At 46.1% G+C, this 24,025-nt stretch overlaps 1 protein-coding gene across 1 annotated transcript; it reads left to right on the top strand.

Moving 5' to 3' along the window:
• The first annotated feature begins 7,896 nt into the window (after positions 1-7,896).
• On the top strand, positions 7,897-9,326 carry LOC119324080 (LRR receptor-like serine/threonine-protein kinase EFR). The gene is made up of 2 exons (XM_037597824.1): positions 7,897-8,071; positions 8,409-9,326. The coding sequence occupies exons 1-2, from the start codon at positions 7,912-7,914 to the stop codon at positions 8,933-8,935; spliced, it is 687 nt and encodes a 228-aa protein (XP_037453721.1). The 5' UTR covers positions 7,897-7,911; the 3' UTR covers positions 8,936-9,326.
• The last annotated feature ends 14,699 nt before the right edge of the window (positions 9,327-24,025 follow it).

Raw genomic sequence — 24,025 nt, forward strand, 5'->3', positions numbered from 1 at the left:
CTTGGTCTTGAATCCAAACTGCAAACTACTGGGCCTTCTCACTTGTATACTTTTTTTTCTTTTTTTCAAAAAGGGGGTTCGCCCCAGCCTCTGCATTAGACTGATGCATATGGCCAATATTATTAAAATGTAAAAGATCCAACAAGAGTCTCCAAGTCTCACACAAAGTAGTAAACAAAAGCTCACAAAGAGCAAAACATGAAAAGCAAAGCCACAACCGGCTGGCATAAAAATAGGAGCACTACATGCCTATCCTATTACATGACTGCCATCCAAACCGGTTGAAAATATCCCATGCTACCATCTTCCATCGGGTAGACGCAGTAACCAAACGCTCCCTGGCCTCCGTCGGAGTGAGTAGCGACCACATACGGATCAATGCAGTGGCCCTGAAGATAACCTGCAAAAAGTGAATGTTTCTTGTTCTGTTAAAAACCATATCATTTCTGCAGTTCCAGACTGCCCAAAATAAAGCACAAACGCCAACACGAATGTGCCTCGCTGTATCTGGATCTATCCCATCGAGCCACGTCCCAAATAACGTGTTGATAGAATTCGGTGGAACAATATTAAAAGCAATGTGAACCGACCGCCACAAAATCTTGGCCAGCGGACACTCAAGAAAGAGGTGTTTGATAGATTCGTTATGGTCACAAAAACTGCATCTTGCAGGTCCAATCCAGTTACGTTTTGCCAAATTATCCTTAGTCAAAATAACTTTTTTATGCACAGACCATATAAACACTTTGATTCTCAAAGGAACCTTGACTTTCCAGACATGCTTCGAGGAAGGAATGATGCTAGAATTAATAACATCCAAATACATGGATTTGACCGAGAACAGTCTGTTCTTAGTGAGTTTCCAACACAGCTGATCTGGCTGTTGAGACAGCTAGACATCCATCAATCTTCTCACAAGATGGAGCCAAGCCTCCCAACGATCTCCCACTAGCGTCCTCCGAAAATGAATATTCAGTGGAATGGAGTGTAGAACTGTTGCAACGTAAGCCTCTCTACGTTGAACAATGTTATACAAAGAAGGATATTGAAGTGCAAGGGGTGTATCCCCAAGCCACATATCCTCCCAGAACCTTGTAGTAGCTCCATTACCGACTAAGAACCTTGTCCTATTGAAAAAGAGTGGTTTAACTCTCATCAATCCTTTCCAAAATGGTGAATCAGTCGGCCTCACTATCACCTGGGACAAGGTTTTAGTTTGAAGATACTTATTCTGCAAGATCTGAGCCCAAGTGGCCCCCGTCTCGGTAAAAAGCTTAAACATCCACTTGCTAAGGAGGCATCTGTTCTTGACTTCCAGGTTCTCAACATCCACTTGCTAAGGAGCCTGTATTTTCGCTTAAGCTCATCACTCTGCCAAAAGAATCGTGATCGATAGAAATCGAGCCTCTTCCTGACTCCAACTGGAACCTCGAAAAAGGATAGAAGAAACATAGGCATACTTGTGAGGACCGAATTAATCAATATTAATTGTCCTCCGTATGACATGAGCTTTCCTTTCCAACAACTCATTTTCTTCTCAAAACGATCTTCAATGCACTTCCATTCTCTATTGGTCAGCTTACTATGATGATTGGGTATACCTAAATATCTCACTTATATACTATTGTACTAGAGGGATACTTTGCGTGTTGCTGCAGGAAACTAAATAAAATAATGTTGACTAATAATGCTCTCAATATGACAAGCAATTTTTAAAAAAAACTAAAAGAGAGCAACTAAATGCACTGAACAGTTGATTTTTTTTGTCACCAAGAACATACGTCAAAACTTGGTGTCTTGCGCATTTTACCAAACATTTCAGATAAACACCCTTGTCCTCTAACATACAATCCAAAATGATATGCCATAGTGGAAACAATTTCTTGGAGGCCAATAAAATATAGGAAACAAATGACACAATCTTTTGGGAGATGAGAGCCAGATCTACCAATGAAAATTATTAAGATTTATGAGGGAAACAAATCATATGACTAAATATGACTAACATTCAATGAACTCAAAGGAATAAAATAATTTTTAATACCGTGTGTGGATACCTATGCGAAAAAAAGTACTCCAACTATGACCCCATGTTCCTATACATGCACGATTAGGCATCTCTAGCCGATCCCTTAAAAAAAATTTAGAGGAGCAAAATGAACAGCTAACTGCGCGTAGCTGAGCTCATAAACATTTAGAGGAGCAAAATTTTAAGGAGTTATCGCAAAAAGGCAGCCCAAGTCTCTCATTCTTACTCGACTGACGCCACTTCTCGGGATAATTTCGGCTACTGCCTACTCCCACCCAAGGTGCCACCTCTTCCTGCCACCGCTACTGTAAGTGCATCTAGTGCCACCCCTAGTTGGTTTTGGAGTATTGACGACAAAGTTGGTTGAGGGACTAATGCGTTTATGAGAATTGCAGGATAACACAGGTAGTGTCCCTCATTGATTCGGTTTACCTACCGGAGATGACCCCTAAAAATGTATGAAGACATTGAAGACAATGGTGGTATGAGAAGATATTCATATTGAAGACTATGGCATGAGAAGACATTGCGTGAAGACTATGGAGCGCGAAGACTGTGTGCTTTCGTTGTTTCCTTTTCTTCTTTGTTGAGTCATAGGAACCACTGTACTGTTAAGTGGGGTCCAAGTGAACTAAGTCAGAGTGACTGAAGTGATGCTCAACCCAAATCCTATGTCTTCGAGCGAAGACAATGAGAGCAAATCTTATCCAGAGCTGGATGAGTCAGCCTTGCTTGTAGCCCAAGTAAAGTTGCCGCGTGTGTTTGAAATCTGACTGTTGGAACACATGTCAGTTCCTTAGTGACCCAGGGTCATTTTGGACAAATCAGGTCGGGTTGCCTAGTGGCTATAAATAGCCCACCCCTACACCATAAATTGGTGGCTGCTCAGAGTTTGTGCACGGCTTTTGTCGTTTGAGAGCAACCCACCTCGAAGCATTTGAGAGAGAGAAATCCTTGCGAGGAAAAAGTCCAAACACCCAGAGCCAAAGTGTGTTAGGCATCACTGAAGTCTTTCTCTCTGTGTGACCTGAAGACTTATTACACTTAAGGACTGTGAATCCTCCAGCCGGTTAGGCGTCGCGTTCTGAGCATCCAAGAGTCATTGTGGATTGCCGGTGAACGAAGTCTGTGAAGGTTTGGAAGTCTACCTTGAAGACTTACCAGAGTGATTGGGCGAGGACTGGGTGTCCTTAGCTCAAGGGAAATAAGGTGAAGACACGGTCTTCTGAGTTAAATCTCAGCCTCCCTAACCAGACGTACAGTTGTCACAGCAACTGGAACTGGTCTAACAAATCCTGTGTCTTCAACGAGCGACTGGTTCTATCCCTTTCCACCCTTTACTTAAGTTTGTCTTCGTGAAGTCATTGCCTATCTGTGTATCTGTTTGACTTCATTGCTTGACTACTACTGTTGATTGGTTTCATACTATCTTCCATCCTGATCCTTACTACTTAGCTGCTATTAGTCCTGTACTTTCACATCATTGCATACTTGACTATGGCTTGCTTATGGTAGTTTATCTTCCGCTGCATATCAACTAGGTCATTTCTGTTGTTTGCCTTCGAAACTTCCAAGTTTTGAAGACTTCCATAAAAATCGCCCATTCACCCTCCTTCTAGTCGATACTAGCACTTTCAGCTACCCAACCTCGTCGTCGTCGCCACCACAACCATTGATTCCGTACGAAATGGAACCGGAAGGTGACTCCGCTACCCCACTGGCCACTGCTGCCGGCTCGATGATGTTGGAATAGATCCCTGCGTCGCGGCCTGTGACAAGGAAAAGGTTAGGATGAAAAGCTTGCTCCAGACCGCCGTGCCGTCATCAAAGGCCGACAACAAGGTCCCAGCGGCGGCGATGATGCCCAGTTGCCCTCACGGTGCTCCGACCATCGGCAAGTGGGCGAGGAAGCCGATAGAGGCGATGGATGCGCTCACCGAGGCGATGCTGACGAAGAAGAAGATTGATGACTGTTTGCAGCTGTGGGGTTTGAGATTGTTGTTGTTGATTGTAGTGTGAAGGAGGGGTGGGGGGGTGTTGCAATCTTGATGTCTTAATTGCATTCGTCACACATCCAATGCATCTAGATTATGACAACAAGTATTAACCATGATTTTTTGATGGATCACACGGAAATATCTATTGGAATAGATGTATAGCAAGTCATGTTGTAAATGTTAAAATGAAATTCAAAGACCCTGAACTATTACCGAAAAAGGCTTTCGCCCCGCTTTATATATAAAGCAAACCGCCAAGGACACACATACAGAGTCAAGTCCACACACACTCACACACCCAAGTCTCACGAACAAGTACACAGGTCCTGCTAAGGGCACAACTCAACAAGCCCAAACAAAAATAAAAAAAGGCAGCAAATGCCGGACGAAGAAGACGTCTAGTCAGGCTCCGGCGGAGGCGGCGGGGGCGGCGGCGACAGGCGGACGACCATTGATCGGAGGTCGGCGATGAAGGCTGAGATGGCGTCGCGGTCCAGGGGACGGCTAAGCGGCCGCCAAAGCTGCAAGAAACCCGAGAGTTTGAAGAGAGCGTCAATAGACCGATGAAGAGGAGTGCGCTGAATCACGAGCTTATTGTGAACAGTCCAAAAGGTCTAGGCGAGGACCCCAATCTCAAGCCACCTAATGTGGCAGAAGTCGCGGGGGACGACTGGAGTTCGTCAAATAAGTCAGGGAAGTTGGTGTGGCACCAATCTCCACCGACCACTTCGCGAAAGCAGCTCCAGAGGAACTGGGCGGACACGCAGGAGAAGAAAATGTGGTTCGAGTCTTCGGGAACCCCACAGAGCGGGTAGAGGCCAGTGCCCGGGCCATTGCGCTTGCGCACCTCCACCCCGGAGGGGATCCGGCCATGAATCCATTGCCACATGAAGATGCGGATCTTCAGCGGCAAGCGGATGGACCAAACCATCGAGAGAGGGAGGGGGGCGGCAAACGATGCGATGGTCAGGTATAGAGATTTGGTGGAGAATTGGCCCGAAGGTTCGAGGCGCCACCGAACTAGGTCAGGACCACCAACCAACGAGGGTTCGTGGAGAGAAATACAGTCGAGTAACTCACGCCAGGCGGTGGATTCCATTGGGCCAAAGGCCCGCCGGAAAGCAAGGCGCCCTAAGTCAAGAAGGGCCCTATCAATGGAGATCACGGGGTCAACGGAGATGGAGAAGAGACCAGGGAAGCGAGACGCGAAGGGAGTGTCCCCGGCCCACCGATCAAACCAGAACAGCGTCGAGGTTCCAGCTCCCACCGAGATGGAAGTCCCGATACGGAGAACCGGAAGAAGCTGGACGATCGACTGCCAGAACTAAGAGCCTCCGGACTTCTGGCAGAAGGCAAGAGGCTGCCCGCGCAGGTATTTGTTCCGGATGATGTCAAGCCAAAGACCACCGTGCCCCTGCGAGATTTGCCAGAGCCAGCGGGAGAGGAGGGCAATGTTCATCCGTTTAGAGCACATGATGCCAATGCCCCCTGCTCCCGGGGCTTGCAAATGTCAGGCCAACTGACCATATGGTATTTCTGCTTCTCCTTGTCGCCCTCCCAGTAAAAGTGGGACTGGATCTTGGCAATCTCCTTGTGAAGGGTCTCGTGGAGGCTGTAGAAGCTCATTAGGAACAAGAGGAGGCTGGAGAGGAAAGAATTGATGAGGATAGTCCGGGCCGCTTTGGACAACCACCGCCCCTGCCAGGGTTCGACGCGTGTTTGGAGCTTGGCCACGGAGGGGCGCAAGTCCGCGACGGTAATCCTGGAGTCACTAATGGGCGTCCTCAAGTAAGTAGTGGGGAAAGAGCCCATGCGGCAATTAAGCCTGTTGGCGATGGCCAAAGACTCGGCGGGGAGGTATCCCATCACCATCACATCGCTCTTGTCGAAGTTGATCTTGAGACCCGACATCTGTTGGAAGCAGAGAAGGAGGAACTTGAGGTTGGCGATATCGTTCTCCGAGCCTTCAACCATAATGATAGTGTCGTCGGCATACTGGAGAATGGATATCCCAGAGCCACCGGCGAGGTGGGGAGTGATCCCACGAATATGGCCCGCGGCTTTCGCCTTATCAAGGATGGATGCCAGCGCGTCCACGACCATATTGAACAAGAACGGGGAGAAAGGATCGCCTTGTCTGACCCCACATAGGGTGGGGAAGAAAGGGCCAATCTCGCCGTTGATGTTCACGGCCGTACGACCGCACGTGACCATTTGCATGACACGAGTAATCCACCGGTCATGAAAGCCCTTCCGAAGAAGGACCTCCCTAAGGAAGGGCTAGCTAACCGTGTCGTAAGCTTTATGGAAGTCAATCTTCAGAAAGACCGCCTTGAGGTTTTTGGAGCGGACCTCATGGAGGACTTCATGAAGGACTAGGACCCCATCCAGGATGTACCGGCCCTTAATGAAAGCCGTCTGGTTGGGGTGCGTGACACGGTCGGCCAGTAGGGTCACCCTATTGGCGTACCCTTTAGCCAGGATCCGGAAGATGACGTTAATGACCGTGATCGGCCGAAATTGGCGAATGTCAGACGCCCCGGTAACCTCGGGATGAGCAAGATGATCCCGTAGTTGAGTCGCCCGAGGTCAATGGAGCCAACGTAGAACTCGTCGAAGATAGCCATGACCTCCGGTTTAATCACGTTCCAGAAGGCCTGGAAGAATCTCACAGGAAGGCCATCCGGTCCCGGTGCAGAGGAGTTCATGCCCTTAATGGCTTCCCAGACATCCTGATCGGAGAAAGGGGCCGTCAGGGCCGCGTTCTCCGCCTCAGACACCAACTGGGAACCGGCCCAACAGTCGTGGGCAAGAGAAAGGCCGCTCCGAGGAGCGGCAGAGAACAAGGATCTATAGAATCCATCAACGTGGGACCGAATGTCGCGAGGGGTCTGCAGAAGTGTCTCCCCCTCCCACAAGAGAGGGATGGTATTGCGTCTACGGCGGCCGTTGGCAATGGCCTGGAAGTATGCCGTATTCGCGTCGCCCTTCAAGACCCACTTCTGAGCACCCCGGAGGCGCCAATAGGCCTCCTCATCGGTATAGATCACGGAGAGCTGGTCTTCCAGGTCATACCGGGACAACCACTCATCCGGAGAAAGCCCAACCGAATCAGCGCGCAGGTCAAGGGCCTGGATCGCTGATAACAACATCTTCTTATGCTCACGAAGGTCACGCCCCCTGCTTGGTTTAGCGTTTCCCCTCGTATTCCGCCGGTTTAGAATACCCGTCTCGAGCGTCGTTTTGTTTCCAGTTGGAAATCAGCTTGTGACCGGTAATATACACTTGTAAAGTAAATACAAGTGTATAAATTTACATCCATCCCAAGCGGGGCCTGCACGCCGCAAGAGATTTCTTCCCGTATCGGACCATGTCTACCCTCAACGTAACCTCCGTGGAAGCTACGGCATCTGTATCGTGGCTCTTTCGTCCATATCGAACAGATACACGTTTACTTGACCCGCTAGTCCATCCAAATAACCCAGAATCGAAGCATATCCACACAATACGCTTCGCCATCGTAAAGAACCAACAATAATTTTATTTTGACGAAAAAAACAAACGTAACTGAAAAACGAGAACCTCAGACCAGTAAACCGTTCCACATGCTGATGTTTGTCAGCATCGTAATCGCTGGAGAGAGGTCGCACATCAATGTGGAAGATATCTGTCTGGTTCCGGTCGAAAAGTATATAGCTGGACAATCGGTAGACCCGTTCGATTCAAGGCTAGACATGCCGCAACAACCTTGTCCAGCTCAAATAGAGACCACACCGGTGGACGACAAAGAGGTGAAAAGTAGCGTTTACTGGAAAGTCTGACGGATTCCAGGTCTTCGCTGTAGCCGCATTCAAGGTAAGATAAGGCGTGAGAATTTCAGATGAGATGCATGTGTGTGGATGTGAGGCCTCTGTAATTGTGTTTTTAAACCCCTGGGGCCTCAGCCAGCTGAGCATCCACGCACAGTTCACAGCCCATACATCACCACCCGGCAAAACCAAGCAGAAACGGCTCCGCTACTGTTGTGCTCCCCAGCCGAGCAGAGGTGTGTTTCTCTCTCCTTAATAATCTCTTTTGGCTTGTGCCTTGCTTTCAGACTTGTTTGGGTGAAGTAGAAGTGTAACCATTTGCTAAACTTACTCCACTACGCTTCAAATAACTGTCCGGCAGTCCTCCCTGTTAGCACAGGCATTCGCTTGTTTTTGCCACAGCCTGCAAGTTGTAATTGTTTCAAACCCCTTCTTTATCAATGAGATGAGGCAAAACTTTTGCCCCCGTTTCAAAAAAAGAGTTTTAATTGTTCAGCATGAGCCTAAACGTACATCCGCTACTACGCATACAGTTCATAACATGCCACCAAGTTCATGATTTACATCTTGCAGGTGACCAGGGCCTTATGAGCTCTCCTAAGCAACCGCCGAAGCTCGCCATGCTTTTACTGCTGGCACTGCTGCTGCTCTGTAACGGAGTTGGCAACGCCCATTGTTCAAGGATCCACGAGAACAGTGCCGATCTGCACGCGCTGCTCGACTTCCATCGGGGCATCACCGACGACCCAAAGGGGGCCTTGAGCAATTGGAACACCACGACCCACTTCTGTCGGTGGAATGGTGTCACATGCACCACGACACGGCCATTCCGCGTCTCATGGCTAAACCTCACCTGCCAAAACTTACAAGGCCATATCACCCCCTCTCTTGGAAACCTAACCTTCCTAAATCTGCTTGAACTCTCCTATAATAGATTCATCGGTACCTTCCCTGTTCTTAATAATCTCCAACTGCAGTACCTTATTATGACCAACAACAGTTTAACAGGGATAAATCCTAATGCACTCTCAAACTGCTCCAATTGGGGCTACTTGGACTTCTTCTCGAACTTGCTAGTGGGTCCAATTCCTCGAAACTAGGCTTCCTTTCAAATCTGCAATACATCGATTTTAGATCAAATCAACTCGAGGGAAGCATTCCTGATGAACTCGGGAAACTGCAGAAATTGCAAGGCTTGTTCCTAGGTGACAATATGCTTTCAGGAGAATTCCCACGTGCCATCCTGAACCTTTCTTCTCTCCTAGCTCTGAGCTTGGAGACGAATATGCTAGGCAAGGCATTGCCACCTAATATTGGCGACCTTCTGCCTAATCTCATACAAATTACTTTGGGTGGCAACACCTTCGAAGGTCATATCCCAGCTTCCTTAGGCAATGCTCCAGGGTTAACAGTCATAGATTTATCAATGAATTATTTCACTGGGAAAATTCCAACTTCTTTTGGAAAGCTTGAAAATCTGACTACTCTAAACCTCGAGTTTAACCAGCTTGTAGCAACGGACAGCAGCGATTGGGAGTTCTTAAATGCACTGACAAACTGTAGTTCTATAAGTATACTATCACTGTCCTACAATCAGCTGCAGGGATCTATCCCGCAGTCCATTGGTAACCTATCGCCCAGTCTTGACCACCTTCTGTTGTACGGGAACAACCTATCAGGACAAGTACCCCAGAGCATCGGAAAACTTAATGCCTTAACTAAACTGGCACTAGGTGGAAACAATTTAAGTGGTACAATCGAAGGATGGGTTATCTTCCTTTGTTAGAGCTAAACCTTAGCTCTAACAACCTTCAAGGGTACATACCACCGAACTTCAGAAACCTCCAACAGCTCACACTTTTGGACCTCAGCCACAACAATCTCCAAGGCGACATACCTGACATCAGTGACCTTAAACAGTTCATTATCTTAGATCTTTCATCAAATAAGCTTACCGGGAATATCCCTGATTCTTTGGGTCAATGTTACGGTTTAGAGAGTCTGCAAATGGACCAAAACTTTCTTACAGGAAACATCCCAACAACTTTTGGCAACCTGAAATTGCTGAGTATGCTAAATCTTTCACACAATAACTTGTCAGGCACCATCCCATTAGATCTAAACAGACTAGAGACTAACAGTCTTGATCTTCCGTATAATCATCTTGAAGGAGAAATACCCAGAAATGGAATATTCGATCAATAACCAATAGTGGAACCTGGATGTTCATATTGGCTCCTACATATTCTACGAAGATCTTCATCGGTCAAACCGCATAACAACATACGTTGTTCCCTTTGTCATCGGTATGTTACTTGCCCGACATTCGATCGTCGGTATCCAATACCTAGTTCAATCTCATTACCGGCAAGTCTCTTTACTCGTTCTGTAATACATCATTTCATAACTAACTCATTAGTTACAATGCTTGCAAGGCTTAAGTGATGTGTATTACCGAGAGGGCCCAGAGATACCTCTCCGACAATCGGAGTGACAAAACCTAATCTCGAATTATGCCAACTCAACATGTACCTTTGGAGACACCTGTAGAGCACTTTTATAATCACCCAGTTACGTTGTGACGTTTGGTAGCACACAAAGTGTTCCTCCGGTAAACGGGAGTTGCACAATCTCATAGTTGTAGGAACTTTGTATAAGTCATGAAGAAAGCAATAGCAACATACTAAACGATCAAGTGCTAGGCTAACAGAATGGGTCAAGTCAATCACATCATTCTCCTAATGATGTGATCTCATTAATCAAATGACAACACATGTCTATGGTTAGGAAATATAACCATCTTTGATTAATGAGCTAGCCAAGTAGAGGCATACTAGTGACATTATGTTTGTCTATGTATTCACACATGTATCATGTTTCCGGATAATACAATTCTAGCATGAATGATAAACATTTATCATGATATGAGGAAATAAATAATAACTTTATTATTGCCTCTAGGGCATATTTCCTTCAGTTGATATGTCAGTTGAAGCTATATACTCTGACCCTGCCAATAGGCCTCTTTGTCTTCAGAATGCCGAGCACCAAAGCTTCACTCAACCCATTGAAGGTGTTCAAGCAGCAACACGAATCTATCCATTGGCTGAAAATACTCGTCTGCCTCATCGAGCACCTACTGAAGCCACTGAAAGCACCATTGCCCAAAGGCCTCGGAAGCGTTCTCGCGTTCTCAATGACCGAGAATTTCTTGTGGCCCTTCATCAGAAACAGGATAAGCATCACTATTGGCTCAAGAGACAGATGCAAAGCCTCTTGGTGGATGTCAATCGCATTCGTAACCTTGCCACCAAGAATGCCTTTGTTGCTCATGAGACTTGCCGGCGATCATGGAAGAGTTTGACCCTGCTTAGTGCTGAAGCAGATCTTCAAGACGATGGCTTCAATGAAAGATTCCAGTTTGACTCCACTCCTCCATGGACTGTTGTTCTACGTCGCACTCCATCTCTTGAAGACTCTGAATATTCTTCCTCCGCGGAAACTGTCAATGCTAGAGTGATCGATGATGAAGATGATGCTACTTCACCACCTCCTACTACTGCACGCATCGACACTGCACCAAGTTCGTCTGCACTGCCAACCAACGACGACAACCCTGCTGCTTCACCTACTCATGAGGACGAGTAGATGCTCTATGTCTTCAAACCTTTTTGGTCCTTACTGACAAAAGTGGAAGAAGCGTATGAGTTGATAGTCTTCAAGCGGGTTCATATGGGCGGTTGCATTATATTTTGCCTCGTGCTTGCAACTCTTGCTTTTTAAAACATTTGGTTCTTTGAGTTGTAACACCTAAACTTGATGGTCGTCTGCTACTTATTTGCTTTACTGTGATGCGATGATAAATTCTGCATGTGTGATGATAACTTCCGCACTTAGATCATTCCGCAGGCGTCCATTTTTCATTATGCATGTCATTCTACTTGCTATATCATTTCATGCATGATGAATTATCTTCATAAGTTGAAGTGGATCTCCACAAGTACAACCTGCCATGTGCATTTGCATTCCAAAAGCAAATTACTTATATGCACATCTTCAGGGGGAGCCCTTGCTACTTATGAAGACAATTCCCTATCCTTACAATTTCACATACTTTATCCCCGTTGAAAACTTCAACCAGTTTGTCATCAATCACCAAAAAGGGGGAGATTGTAAGTGCATCTAGTGCCACCCCTAGTTGGGTTTGGAGTATTGACGACAAAGTTGGTTGAGGGACTAATGCGTTTGTGAGAATTGCAGGATAACGCAGGTAGTGTCCCTCATTGATTCGGTTTACCTACCGGAGATGACCCCTAAAAATGTATGAAGACATTGAAGACAATGGTGATATGAGAAGATATTCATATTGAAGACTATGACATGAGAAGACATTGCGTGAAGACTATGGAGCGCAAAGACTGTGTGGTTTCGTTGTTTCCTTTTCTTCTTTGTTGAGTCATAGGAACCACCGTACTGTTAAGTGGGGTCCAAGTGAACTAAGTCAGAGTGACTGAAGTGATGCTCAACCCAAATCCTATGTCTTCGAGCGAAGATAATGAGAGCAAATCTTATCCAGAGCTGGATGAGTCAGCCTTGCTTGTAGCCCAAGTAAAGTTGCCGCGTGTGTTTGAAATCTGACCGTTGGAACACATGTCAGTTCCTTAGTGACCCAGTGTCATTTTGGACAAATCAGGTCGAGTTGCCTAGTGGCTATAAATAGCCCACCCCCTACACCATAAATTGGTGACTGCTCAGAGTTTGTGCACGGCTTTTGTCGTTTGAGAGCAACCCACCTCGAAGCATTTGAGAGAGATAAATCCTTGCAAGGAAAAAGCCCAAACACCCAGAGCCAAAGAGTGTTAGGCATCACTGAAGTCTTTCTGTCTGTGTGACCTGAAGACTTATTACACTTGAGGACTGTGAATCCTCCAGCCGGTTAGGCGTCGCGTTCTAAGCATCCAAGAGTCATTGTGGATTGCCAGTGAACGAAGTCTGTGAAGGTTTGGAAGTCTACCTTGAAGACTTACCAGAGTGATTGGGCGAGGACTGGGTGTCCTTAGCTCAAGGGGAATAAGGTGAAGACACGGTCTTCTGAGTTAAATCTCAGCCTCCCTAACCAGACGTACAGTTGTCACAGCAACTGGAATTGGTCCAACAAATCCTGTGTCTTCAACGAGCGACTGGTTCTATCCCTTTCCACCCTTTACTTAAGTTTGTCTTCGTGAAGTCATTGCCTATCTGTGTATCTGTTTGACTTCATTGCTTGACTACTACTGTTGATTGGCTTCATACTATCTTCCATCCTGATCCTTACTACTTAGCTGCTATTAGTCCTGTACTTTCACATCATTGCATACTTGACTATGGCTTGCTTATGGTAGTTTATCTTCCGCTGCATATCAACTAGGTCATTTCTGTTGTTTGTCTTCGAAACTTCCAAGTTTTCAAGACTTCCATAAAAATCGCCTATTCACCCCTCCTCTAGTTGATACTAGCACTTTCAATTGGTATCAGAGCAAGGTACTCCCTTGTTCTGTGTGATTCGGTTTAACCACCTGGAGTTTCAGCTATGTCGACTGCAGGATTGAGGAACATATCTTGTCCCACCTTTGACGGTCATGAGTATCCCCGATGGAAGGCCATGATGAAGAAGCAACTCATGTCCATGGATAGCGAACTGTGGACCGTTGCTGAGATTGGCCTCACCGATCTATGCAAGATGGCGGAGGCCGATGACATACGCAAGTACACTCTATTGAACCTTACGGCGAAGGATGTCATCTGCTCTCATCTGTCCCGAAATCAGTTCAGGAATGTTATGCACCTCAATCACGCGAAGCTAATCTGGGACCGGCTTTCTGAGGTCTATGAAGGTCATCACACCCGTCATGATCTGTGGTTTGAGGACTACAAGGAGTCTCTCAAGGAGATGACCTTTGCATCTGAATTATCATCATCCTCATCATGCCACATGGCAAGGGGTGATAAGGTAACTGAATGCTACCTCTCTGAATCTAGCGATGATGAATTTGGCCCCAGTTATGACAAGTTTGCTTCCCTTGCCACTAAACAGCAAAGAATCTTGGAAAAGGTTCAAGACATGCTTAGTAAGAGCGATGATATGTTGGGTGAAGAAATGGATCAGTCAAAAGCTTTGGCTGATAGTCTTCAGAGACTTCATGCCAAGTTTGACGCCCTTCAAGATCAACATAATGCTCTCTTGTCTGATCATGAGAAGCTTTCTTCTGAATGTCTTCAAAGAAAGCTAGACCTTGAAAAGATAAGAGTGGATTATGAAGATCTTCAGAAGGAGCGTGATTCATTACTTGCTCAACAAATCAGCATTACACAACATGAATTTGAACCACCATGTCTAAAATGCATTGAGCGTGATAACGCTACATCTGTTGCTGAATGTTCCACTGCTGCTACTGTTTCATTATCTTCACCTACCGATGTGGTTACTAACCCCTCTGCGGAGGATACCACTGCTATTGCTGATGAAAATACTATGTTGAAGACATTGCTTGAAACAGGGTTGTACAAAAGTTTGAAAGGACATTAGACACTCTGTGATGTCCTCAAAAAGCAGATTTTGAATCGAAACCCTAGGAAAGAGGGTGTTGGGTTCGAGAGGAAAATGAACGTTGATGGCTCGTACTGGAAGCCTAAGCAGTACCCCAAAACCACATGGGTTGCTGCAAAGGAACCTTCAGTAGATCCATCCACTTTATCTGGCTTTACCTGTGCTAATCCTATTATCATTGATGAATCCTTTGATGCAAACTATAAGCTGTTCAAGAATCAGAATGGTGAAGTGTTTGCCAGGTACATTGGTACTAACTGCAGGAATGGACCACCTATGAAGAAGATCTGGGTACCTAAGCAGTACATTGAGAATCTTCCTGTGAATGTCGTCATGACACCACCAAGGAAGAAGACAAATCCCAGACCTATATCTTCATATGGCCCAAAGGCTTCATACAGATACAGGACTCACCTGAGTCACCCTAACGCCAATGTTTTGCAGGGAAATCATGCTCAAACTTATGAATATGAGCGTGTATCTTCGAACCGCTATGTTCATAGGACTAAGAACTTTTCTGCTTATTCGTATGAGTATCATTCATCTCCTACAAGGCTATTTGCTAGGGCTCCAAAGCCAAAATTCTCAGATGCTGCACTTAGACTCATTGCTTCTAAGCCACCCCTGAAGATGTGGGTGGCAAAGAAGAACTAACTCTTTTGCAAAAAACAGTCTCCAGCCAGCAATCAATGGCGTCCGATACTATTGCTGGGGACCTAAAACACATTAAGGACGCATGATAAAATGTCATTCTATATATACTTCACATCTGAATCGCTTATCAGTCATATATGTCCTAACTATGATATAAGCTGTGACAATCCCTATATGTGTCAAATGCTTATGCTTCACAACACTCTTGTCAAGCCTATCCTCCTAACTGCACTGTAGGGTACATCACCAAAAGCTTCAGAATGGATTATGGATAGTGGATGTACAAATCATATGACTGGTGATCGTAGTCTTCTCATGGACTCAACCTTACGTCCATCCGACAAGAGTCACATCACATTTGCTGACACTGGTAAAAGCAAGGTATTGGGTCTAGGTAGAGTTGCAATCTCAAAGGATCAACACATGGATAAAGTGATGCTTGTTGAATCCCTTAGCTTCAACTTAATGTCTGTCTCAATGCTTTGTGACTTGAACATGATTGTGATATTCGGAAAATATCGTTGCCTTGTACTAATGGAATCTGACAAATCTCTAGTCTTTGAAGGGTATCAAAAAGATGATCTACAGCTTGCCGTATGTCTTCTCACAAAAGCTTCAGAATGCTGGCTCTGGCATTGAAGGCTAGGACATGCTGGCATGAGGAACTTACACTCACTCGTCAAGAAGAAGCATGTCATTGGCATCGAGGATGTCAAGTTCAAGAAGGATCATCTGTGTGGTGCCTGTGAAGCTGGAAAGATGGCAAGGGCAAAGCACCCCTCGAAGACAATCATGACAACATCTCAACCCTTCGAGCTGTTACACATGGACTTATTTGGACCTACTCACTACTCCACCCTCACAACAACTGCCTGTCTCTATGGCTTCGTCATTGTTGATGACTACTCAAGATACACATGGGTTCATATAATTCTTTACAAGACTGAAGTGCAAGATGTCTTCAGGCGCTTCGCCAATCGAGCAATGAACAATTATGGCGTGAAGATCAAGCATATCAGAAGTGACAATGGCACTGAATTCAAGAACACCGGACTTGATCTGTACCTGGATACAATGGGAATCACTCATGAGTTCTCTGCTCCATACACACCTCAGCAAAATGGCATCGTTGAGCGCAAAAACAAAACCCTCATTGAGATGGCCCGAACAATGCTAGATGAATACAAGACACCAAGAAAGTTCTGGCCTGAAGCTATTGATACAGCCTGTCACATCATCAACCGTGTGTACATCCATAAGCTTTTGAACAAAACATCCTATGAGCTCCTTACTGGCAAGAAGCCAAACGTCAGCTACTTCAGAGTATTTGGAGCTAGATGCTGGATCAAGGATCCCCATCACAAGTCAAAATTTGCACCTAAGGCTCACGAAGGCTTCATGCTTGGCTATGGAAAGGATTCACACTCCTACAGAGTCTTCAACCTCTATCTCTACAAAATCGTCGAAACTGTGGATGTGAAATTTGATGAAACCAATGGTTCACAAAGAGAACTCCTGCCAAGTACACTAGATGAAGCTTCTCCAAGTGAATCTATCAAGCTGATGGGAACTAGTGAAATCATGCCTTATGAAGCACAGCCTGAAGAGGAACTTATCATCTCAGCACCAAACCAACCTGAAGACAATGCTCAGACCGAAGACAATCCTCCCAATGATGACAATGATCAGCAAGAGCAAAGTCTTCATCCTGTTCATCCTCGTGTCACAAATGAAGTTCAAATAGAGAAGATAATTGACAGCATCAATGCACCTGGTCCACTCACTCGGTCAAGGGCAACACAGCTAGCAAACTTCTGTGGGCACTTTTCATTTGTGTCAATATCAGAACCCAAGAAAGTTGCTGAAGCTTTTATGGAACCTGAATGGATTCAAGCCATGCAAGAAGAACTTCAACAGTTCAAGCTGAATAATGTTTGGGAACTTGTCAAGCGACCTGACCCTCGTAAGCATAACATTATTGGAACAAAATGGATATATCGAAACAAGCAAGATGAGCATGGTCAAGTCGTCAGAAACAAAGCCCGTCTTGTGGCTCAAGGATATACTCAAGTTGAAGGAATTGACTTTAATGAAACATTTGCTCCTGTTGCTAGGCTTGAAGCTATTCGCATACTGCTAGCCTACGCTAACCATCACAACATCTTGCTATATCAAATGGATGTGAAGAGTGCATTTCTCAATGGCAAGATTGAAGAAGAAGTATATGTCGCTCAACCACCTGGCTTTGAAGATCCAAAACATCCTGATATGGTATACAAGCTAAACAAAGCACTGTATGGCCTCAAACAAGCTCCTCGCGCATGGTATGGTACAATCAAAGACTTCCTGAAGAGCAAAGGCTTCAAACCAGGATCCCTCGATCCCACACTCTTCACGAAGACATATGATGGTGAACTGTTTGTGTGTCAAATATATGTGGATGACATAATCTTCGGCTGCACCAACCAGAAGTATACTGATAAGTTTGGATACATGATGCAAGAGCAATATCAGATGTCCATGATGGGTGAGCTGAAGTTCTTCCTTGGTCTTCAAATTCGTCAGCAAAGAAATGGCATCTTCATATCTCAAGAAAAATACCTCAAAGATTGTCTGAAGAAGTTTGGAATGGAAGACTGCAAAGGCTACACGACGCCAATGCCAGCCAAACACCATCTTGGTCCCGATGACAATGGTAAAGAGTTCAATCAAAAGGTATACCGCTCCATGATTGGGTCTTTACTTTATCTATGTGCATCTAGGCTAGATATTATGCTTAATGTTTGCATGTGTGCTCGATTCCAAGCAGCACCAAAGGAATCACATCACTTAGCTGTGAAGCGAATTCTTCGATATTTGGCTTACACCCCAACACTCGGATTATGGTATCCCAAGGGCTCAAAATTTGATTTGGTTCGATTCTCGGATGCTGATTATGCTGGTGACAAAGTGGATCGCAAGTCTACATCAGGCACATGTCATTTTCTTGGTCGATCACTTGTCTGTTGGTCTTCAAAGAAGCAGAATTGTGTATCACTCTCAACTGCTGAATCTAAATACATTGCTGCTGGATCCTGTTGTGCTCAGCTTCTATGGATGAAGCAAACTCTCAAGGACTATGGCATCAACCTGAAACAAGTACCTCTCTTCTGCGACAATGAGGGTGCCATCAAGATAGCCAACAATCCAGTCCAGTACTCGAAGACAAAGCACATTGAAATTCGTCATCACTTTCTCAGAGATCATGTCATGAAGAAAGATATCGATATCATTCACGTCAACACTGAAGAGCAACTTGCAGATATCTTCACAAAGCCCTTGGATGAGAAAAGGTTTTGCAAGTTACGGTGTGAGCTAAATATCTTGGAATCCTCTAATGTCCTGTGATCAGGCACACATCCTAGCACTTATGCATGTTGATGACTTAGATGTGCAACACACAAAGTAATGTATATCTTCAATCAATGAAGATTTACACTCTGAGTGTGAATACATTAACATGGAATTTGACTTCGGAGCGCCACGATAATTGTGCACCGTGTCTGGGTCTAATACTTCCTATACGGTGGGTAACGCCACCACCAAATTTCTCTGTTTGAAGTGTTTCACTCATGGCGTTATATTGCAATGACTTTGCATTTGGTTTGTCTTCAGTTTCAATTTATCTTCATGATTTTCTGCACTTTGATGATTTGATTGCTTTCTGATATATATACTAGTGTTCTATCCTCTACAGCATTCACTTATAGCTATGTCTTCAAGTTGGATTTTTTTAACTAAGTGAATGTGATCGGACCCTAACCTCTCTATACTTTCTATCTCAAACTCTATCTGTCCAAATCATATGCATTCTATTGAAACTGTTGAATGTCTTCTCTGCGTCCTAGTCAGCAGAAGGCAAAGAGACAAACATTAAATCAGTTTTAAATGAATTATCTTTATTGTTGAAATCCGGAGAAGCCGGAACAACTCTCCGACATGCCTGGCGGGTGTGGGAACGTGGGACAACTCTGAGTATGTTGCATGCTTGCCACGTGCCCCTCAGATGTGAACCGCCAGGGGCACCAGCGTAATTGTGCTGTGCCGCTCACCTACTTATAAATACTTGTCCCCTGCGGTAAAGAAATCCTTCTTCCACCTCTCCACCTCCGTCAAAACCCTAGCGCCACCGCTAGCTCTCGACGACGCCGGCGACGAAGTGCTTAGCTGCCGCGACTTCTCCGACGCTGTCCTCACACCGGTCGCGGACATCGTCCTCTCCACCGTCGCCGTCGGTGTCCTCCATCGCCAAGTTAGGGCACGGTGGGCTGAACTGCTCGGTCTCCTATTCATCCCATCTAGCAGTTCTTCGTGCGGTAATTATAACTCTATTTTTACCACCTTTTTGATCTTCAAGATTCATCCTGTTTACCGAAAGTGGTTTCTGCCTATTCAATGTTAGATCTATTCTGTCCGCATCTCATACTGCCTAGTCAATTCACTTAGATTTCCTCTCTAGTTTGATTCCTCACTTGTACTTATTCACGGATTGGTACAAATCTGGAACCAACTCACCTATATAAGTGAATGTCTTTGCATCATGAGGTCAATGTCTTCAAACTGATTTATCTTCAAAATCTTCTGAGAATGCATATGACCTCTTCCCCTTCCCTCGCATCTCTAATGCTGTCACAGGTACATGTCCGTGGGAGAATCCCTTGGTTCTCATAGTCTGCATTCATTTGCAGAATACTTACAGCATCATATCAATTCTCCTGAGGCCAGTTCCTGCTTGACCAGCAAGGGTAAGTCTCTGAAGCCTTTGAACGTATTGAAGCCATTCAGTTTGAAGTTCATGGCTGCAGAAAAAATCAACAAGGAAGGGTGGCAGACAGCGCAGAGAAGGAACATCCAAAGATCTGCCTGATGACCTAGCAGAACTCTACAAGACAGATCCTGAAGAGACTTATCATCAGCGCAAGACCCGAATCCAATGGATTCGACGCTATTGGGTTGAAGAATGATTCAAGTACAAGTTTGTAACCAAGGAATATGCAGAGAAGAATGCTATCAAGAGACCTTGGGGGTGATATTCTCTATCGAGGCCTTCAACCCAAGAACAGAGCTGAAGCTACTGAGCAAGGCTTCTATCCTTGCATGGTCCGTGGACCTCAGCCTGAGAACGCCGATCCCACATCATTACTCTGGTGTTGTGACGATGCTCTCTTCAAGCGCAACCTTCAATTCACTCAGGCTTCGGCCAAGAAAAACAAGAAATCATTGGGATTAGACTTCAACCCTGGTCCCTCTGCTCCTCGTGCTGACGGCTCCCGTGATGCTGAACCCAATGTCATCGGCCCCTTCTCCAACCTTGACGGCCTCATCACCTACATCTTGGTCCAGGGTGACAGAGTAGATCATTCTGACAATGATGCTGACTCCGATGAAGCCCCAGCTCCTCCTCCAAAGCCGCAGAAGCAAAAGAAGCAAAATGCTTCTAAATCTGCACCTCCAAAAGCTTCTCGTGCGAAGCCACTGGCCACTACACCTCCTGAAGACAGTGTGCAATCTGAAGATCAATCCCGTGTCTCCAAGAGAACGGAGAAGAAAAAGCAAATTGTCAGGCATACTGATCAAGCCTTGACTCCTGCCGCCATTCTGCACGAAGAACCCATTGATCTGTCCAGTGATGAAGATCTTGCTGATGATGCCCTTGAGCAGCTGATAAAGAGCAAGGAAGAAGCAGAAATCTTCAACAACTTGCCTCTCTTTGATGTGGCAATCATCCACAACTTCATTGATGAGTGGTTCGACACCCCTAATCTCAGCTTTGAAGATTTACAGGTTCCCATTGGCCTCAGCGTCTCCTTTAATGGTGCCATTGCTTCCGAGCTAGCTCTCGCTCAGCGCATCGTTGAGCTGAAGAACAAAATTGATTATGAGAAGGCTCAGTTCAAGAAGCACGTGGCGAAGCTCAGTGTTCAAGACATCAGAAACTTCAAGGTCATGCTGCATGAGCTTAAAGAAGCTTTTCTCAAGAAGCGCCAAGAAGCTCAGGGCTCTCGAGAGCGCATGAAGAGTTTGGCTGATAAGTGTGTGCTTGCCTACAATGAGGCTGAGAAGTGCAAGTCACTTGGCCGTCCTGGCATTGACCCCAGGATGGCTGCGAAGAAAAAGAAGAAGCTTCCTGCTGACCAGCCTGCACCTTCAAGCCAAGAAGCCCCTCGCATTATCTTCCCAAGCAGCATGACAGGCTCGAAGCCAAAGGTCACCACAACCGCTTCAGAACAGAAGAAGACGAGGGCTGCCGAGGCTGAAGCCAGAAAGAGGAAGAATACTGAAGCCTCTGATGCCGCTCCCTCCAAGAAGAAGCGCAAGACCAACAAGACTAGGGCTGCTCCCACAGAGCCCTTAGTTGTTGAACCCATTTCAGTGGTTCGCCCTGCGTCAGAACATCAAGAAAGAAGGATGATAGTGCATGAGCCTGCTTCCACAGAGGCTCATGAAGCTGAAGATATTCCAGCAGCTGAACCCACCGCTGCTGAAGACATTGGTCATGATGACAATGTTGAAGATGATGAAGTTCTTCCTCAGATCGAACACAACGTGGTATCATCGCCTGTTCTTACGAACAACGAACTCATTAGCATTGGTCGTCCTCTGACGCCAATTGCTCAGGATGCATCGTGGGCTGATCACCCACAGCAACAAGACTCCCCCAGTACTCCCCAACAACAACAACAAACTACACCTCCCGTGCAAGAAGAAGATGAAGACTTTGAGGCCCAGCCAACTCCATCTCCTAAGGCGTTGCCAGCATTTCGCAGGTTGCGCAAAGGACAAAGGCCTCAAGTCCCTCTGTCGAGCATTCCAGAAGGAGAAGTGAAACGTTCACCTGTTGCTCGTCAAGTCTTTTCTGAACCCACTCCAACTGTGAATGTCTCCGAGTCTGAAGCACAAGCTGCTGAAGACATTCCGGCTGCATCAGCCGAGGAAAATCAAGAAGACGTATGTGTCCCTACTCCCCCAGTGATTGAAGAAGTTGTTCCTTATATGAACGTGCCAGTGCCCGACCCTCCTGTTCATCAAGAGGAGGTTGAAAATGTTGAAGCTACCACCACCAACGCCAATGAAGCCAATGACGTAGTCATGGCTGACGCTAATGTGGAGCCTGCACCAACCAGTGTGCCTGAAGCTAATGAGGCCACTGCACCAGAAGCTAATGAGGCAACTGCTCCTGAAACACGTGTTGTGCAGCCTGAAGCCTCAACTGTTGCCCTTGCTCCTATTCCGCCACCAAGGCCCCATACAATCAAGTAAGCATATAGTCATGGTCAGCTAACCACTGTCCGATGGCCCATTCTGGTACCTCCGCCTATTGCCTCTGGACCTCAATTTGATTATCATGTTGAGCATAGGCCTCAGGTCCAGAAGTCAAAGCCAAGACTGCCAAGGTTTCCAGGTACTGCAAACTCACCAAGGTCCTTCAATGCAAATGGCTTCAAAAGCCACAATACCTTCTTTGACAGCGCCAAGAACCTCTACTCCAAACCAAGGATATCATCAGATCGGTTCTGGAGCTATCAGCAGAGAAGCTATTACTCCTGCGTTCTATATGATCAAGGGCGCATTTTCCCTCATATGCGCCTTGACACTGAAGCCATTGCTGGACTACCGTGCTTAGAAGAAGCACTTGACTGCTTTTGTGATGCTGGTCTGCTCAACTTTGTGACAGACAAAGAACACTGGAATGAAGAGCTATTGCTTCAATTCTATGATACTCTACACATTCGCGGCTACTACAGAGATATCAAGACATGGGTCCTCGAGTGGATGACCGGAAATGTTCATCATGAAGCCAAAGCTCTTGAAATCATCGAGCTTACAGGGCTAGCCACTCCAGGAGAGCTATAAACCTGATTGTCAGCTACACCGCAATGCATTGGAGAGCATCTTCCATAAGCCATAACCCAACATGAGCCAGATGTTGAGCATGATGAAGCCATTGCCATCTGACGCTGAATATCCAACAGAGTTCTTTGTTGAAGACCTTGAGTATCTGCCACACACAATATATCATATTATCCGACGTACTCTATGTCCTATCAAAGGACATTCATCAGCGGCCAAGCTTGAAGGAGCTATGAAGACATTGGTCTTCTACATTCTCAATGGCATTAGCTTCAATACTCAAGAATTCTTCATCAGGCAACTTGCTACTTCTGGATCTGACCTATTTGGTCTGAAGTTTTATGCTCCATGGGTCATGCGCCTCATCAAGAGACACTCATCTGTCAACTATCAGCCCTCTACTCGCAATCATCTGATCTTTTTGCCAGAGGTTGATGTTGGGGAACGTAGTAATTTCAAAAAATTTCCTACGCACACGCAAGATCATGGTGATGACATAGCAACGAGAGGGGAGAGTGTTGTCTACGTACCCTCGTAGACCGTTAAGCATAAGCGTTATGACAACGCGGTTGATGTAATCGTACGTCTTCACGATCCGACCGATCCAAGCACCGAACATACGGCACCTCTGTGTTCAGCACACGTTCAGCTCGATGACGTTCCCCGGGCTCCGATCCAGCAAAGCATCAGGGATGAGTTCCGTCAGCACGACGGTGTGGTGACGATGATGATGTTCTACCGGTGCAGGGCTTCGCCTAAACTCCGCGACGATATGACCGAGGTGGAATATGGTGGAGGGGGGCACCGCACACGGCTAGGGAACGATCCGTAGATCAACTTGTGTGTCCTAGGGTGCCCCCTGCCCCCGTATATAAAGGAGCAAGGGGGGAGGCCGGCCGGCCCTAGAGGGCGCGCCAAGGAGGAGTCCTCCTCCTAGTAGGAGTAGGACTCCCTATTTCCCACTCCTACTAGGAGGGGGAAAGGAAGGGGGAGAGGGAGAAGGAAAGAGGGGGGCGCCCCCCTCCTAGTCCAATTTGGACCAGAGGGGGAGGGGGCGCGC

This window comes from Triticum dicoccoides, chromosome 6B (assembly GCF_002162155.2).
Source record: "Triticum dicoccoides isolate Atlit2015 ecotype Zavitan chromosome 6B, WEW_v2.0, whole genome shotgun sequence".
NCBI classification, from domain to species: domain Eukaryota; kingdom Viridiplantae; phylum Streptophyta; class Magnoliopsida; order Poales; family Poaceae; genus Triticum; species Triticum dicoccoides.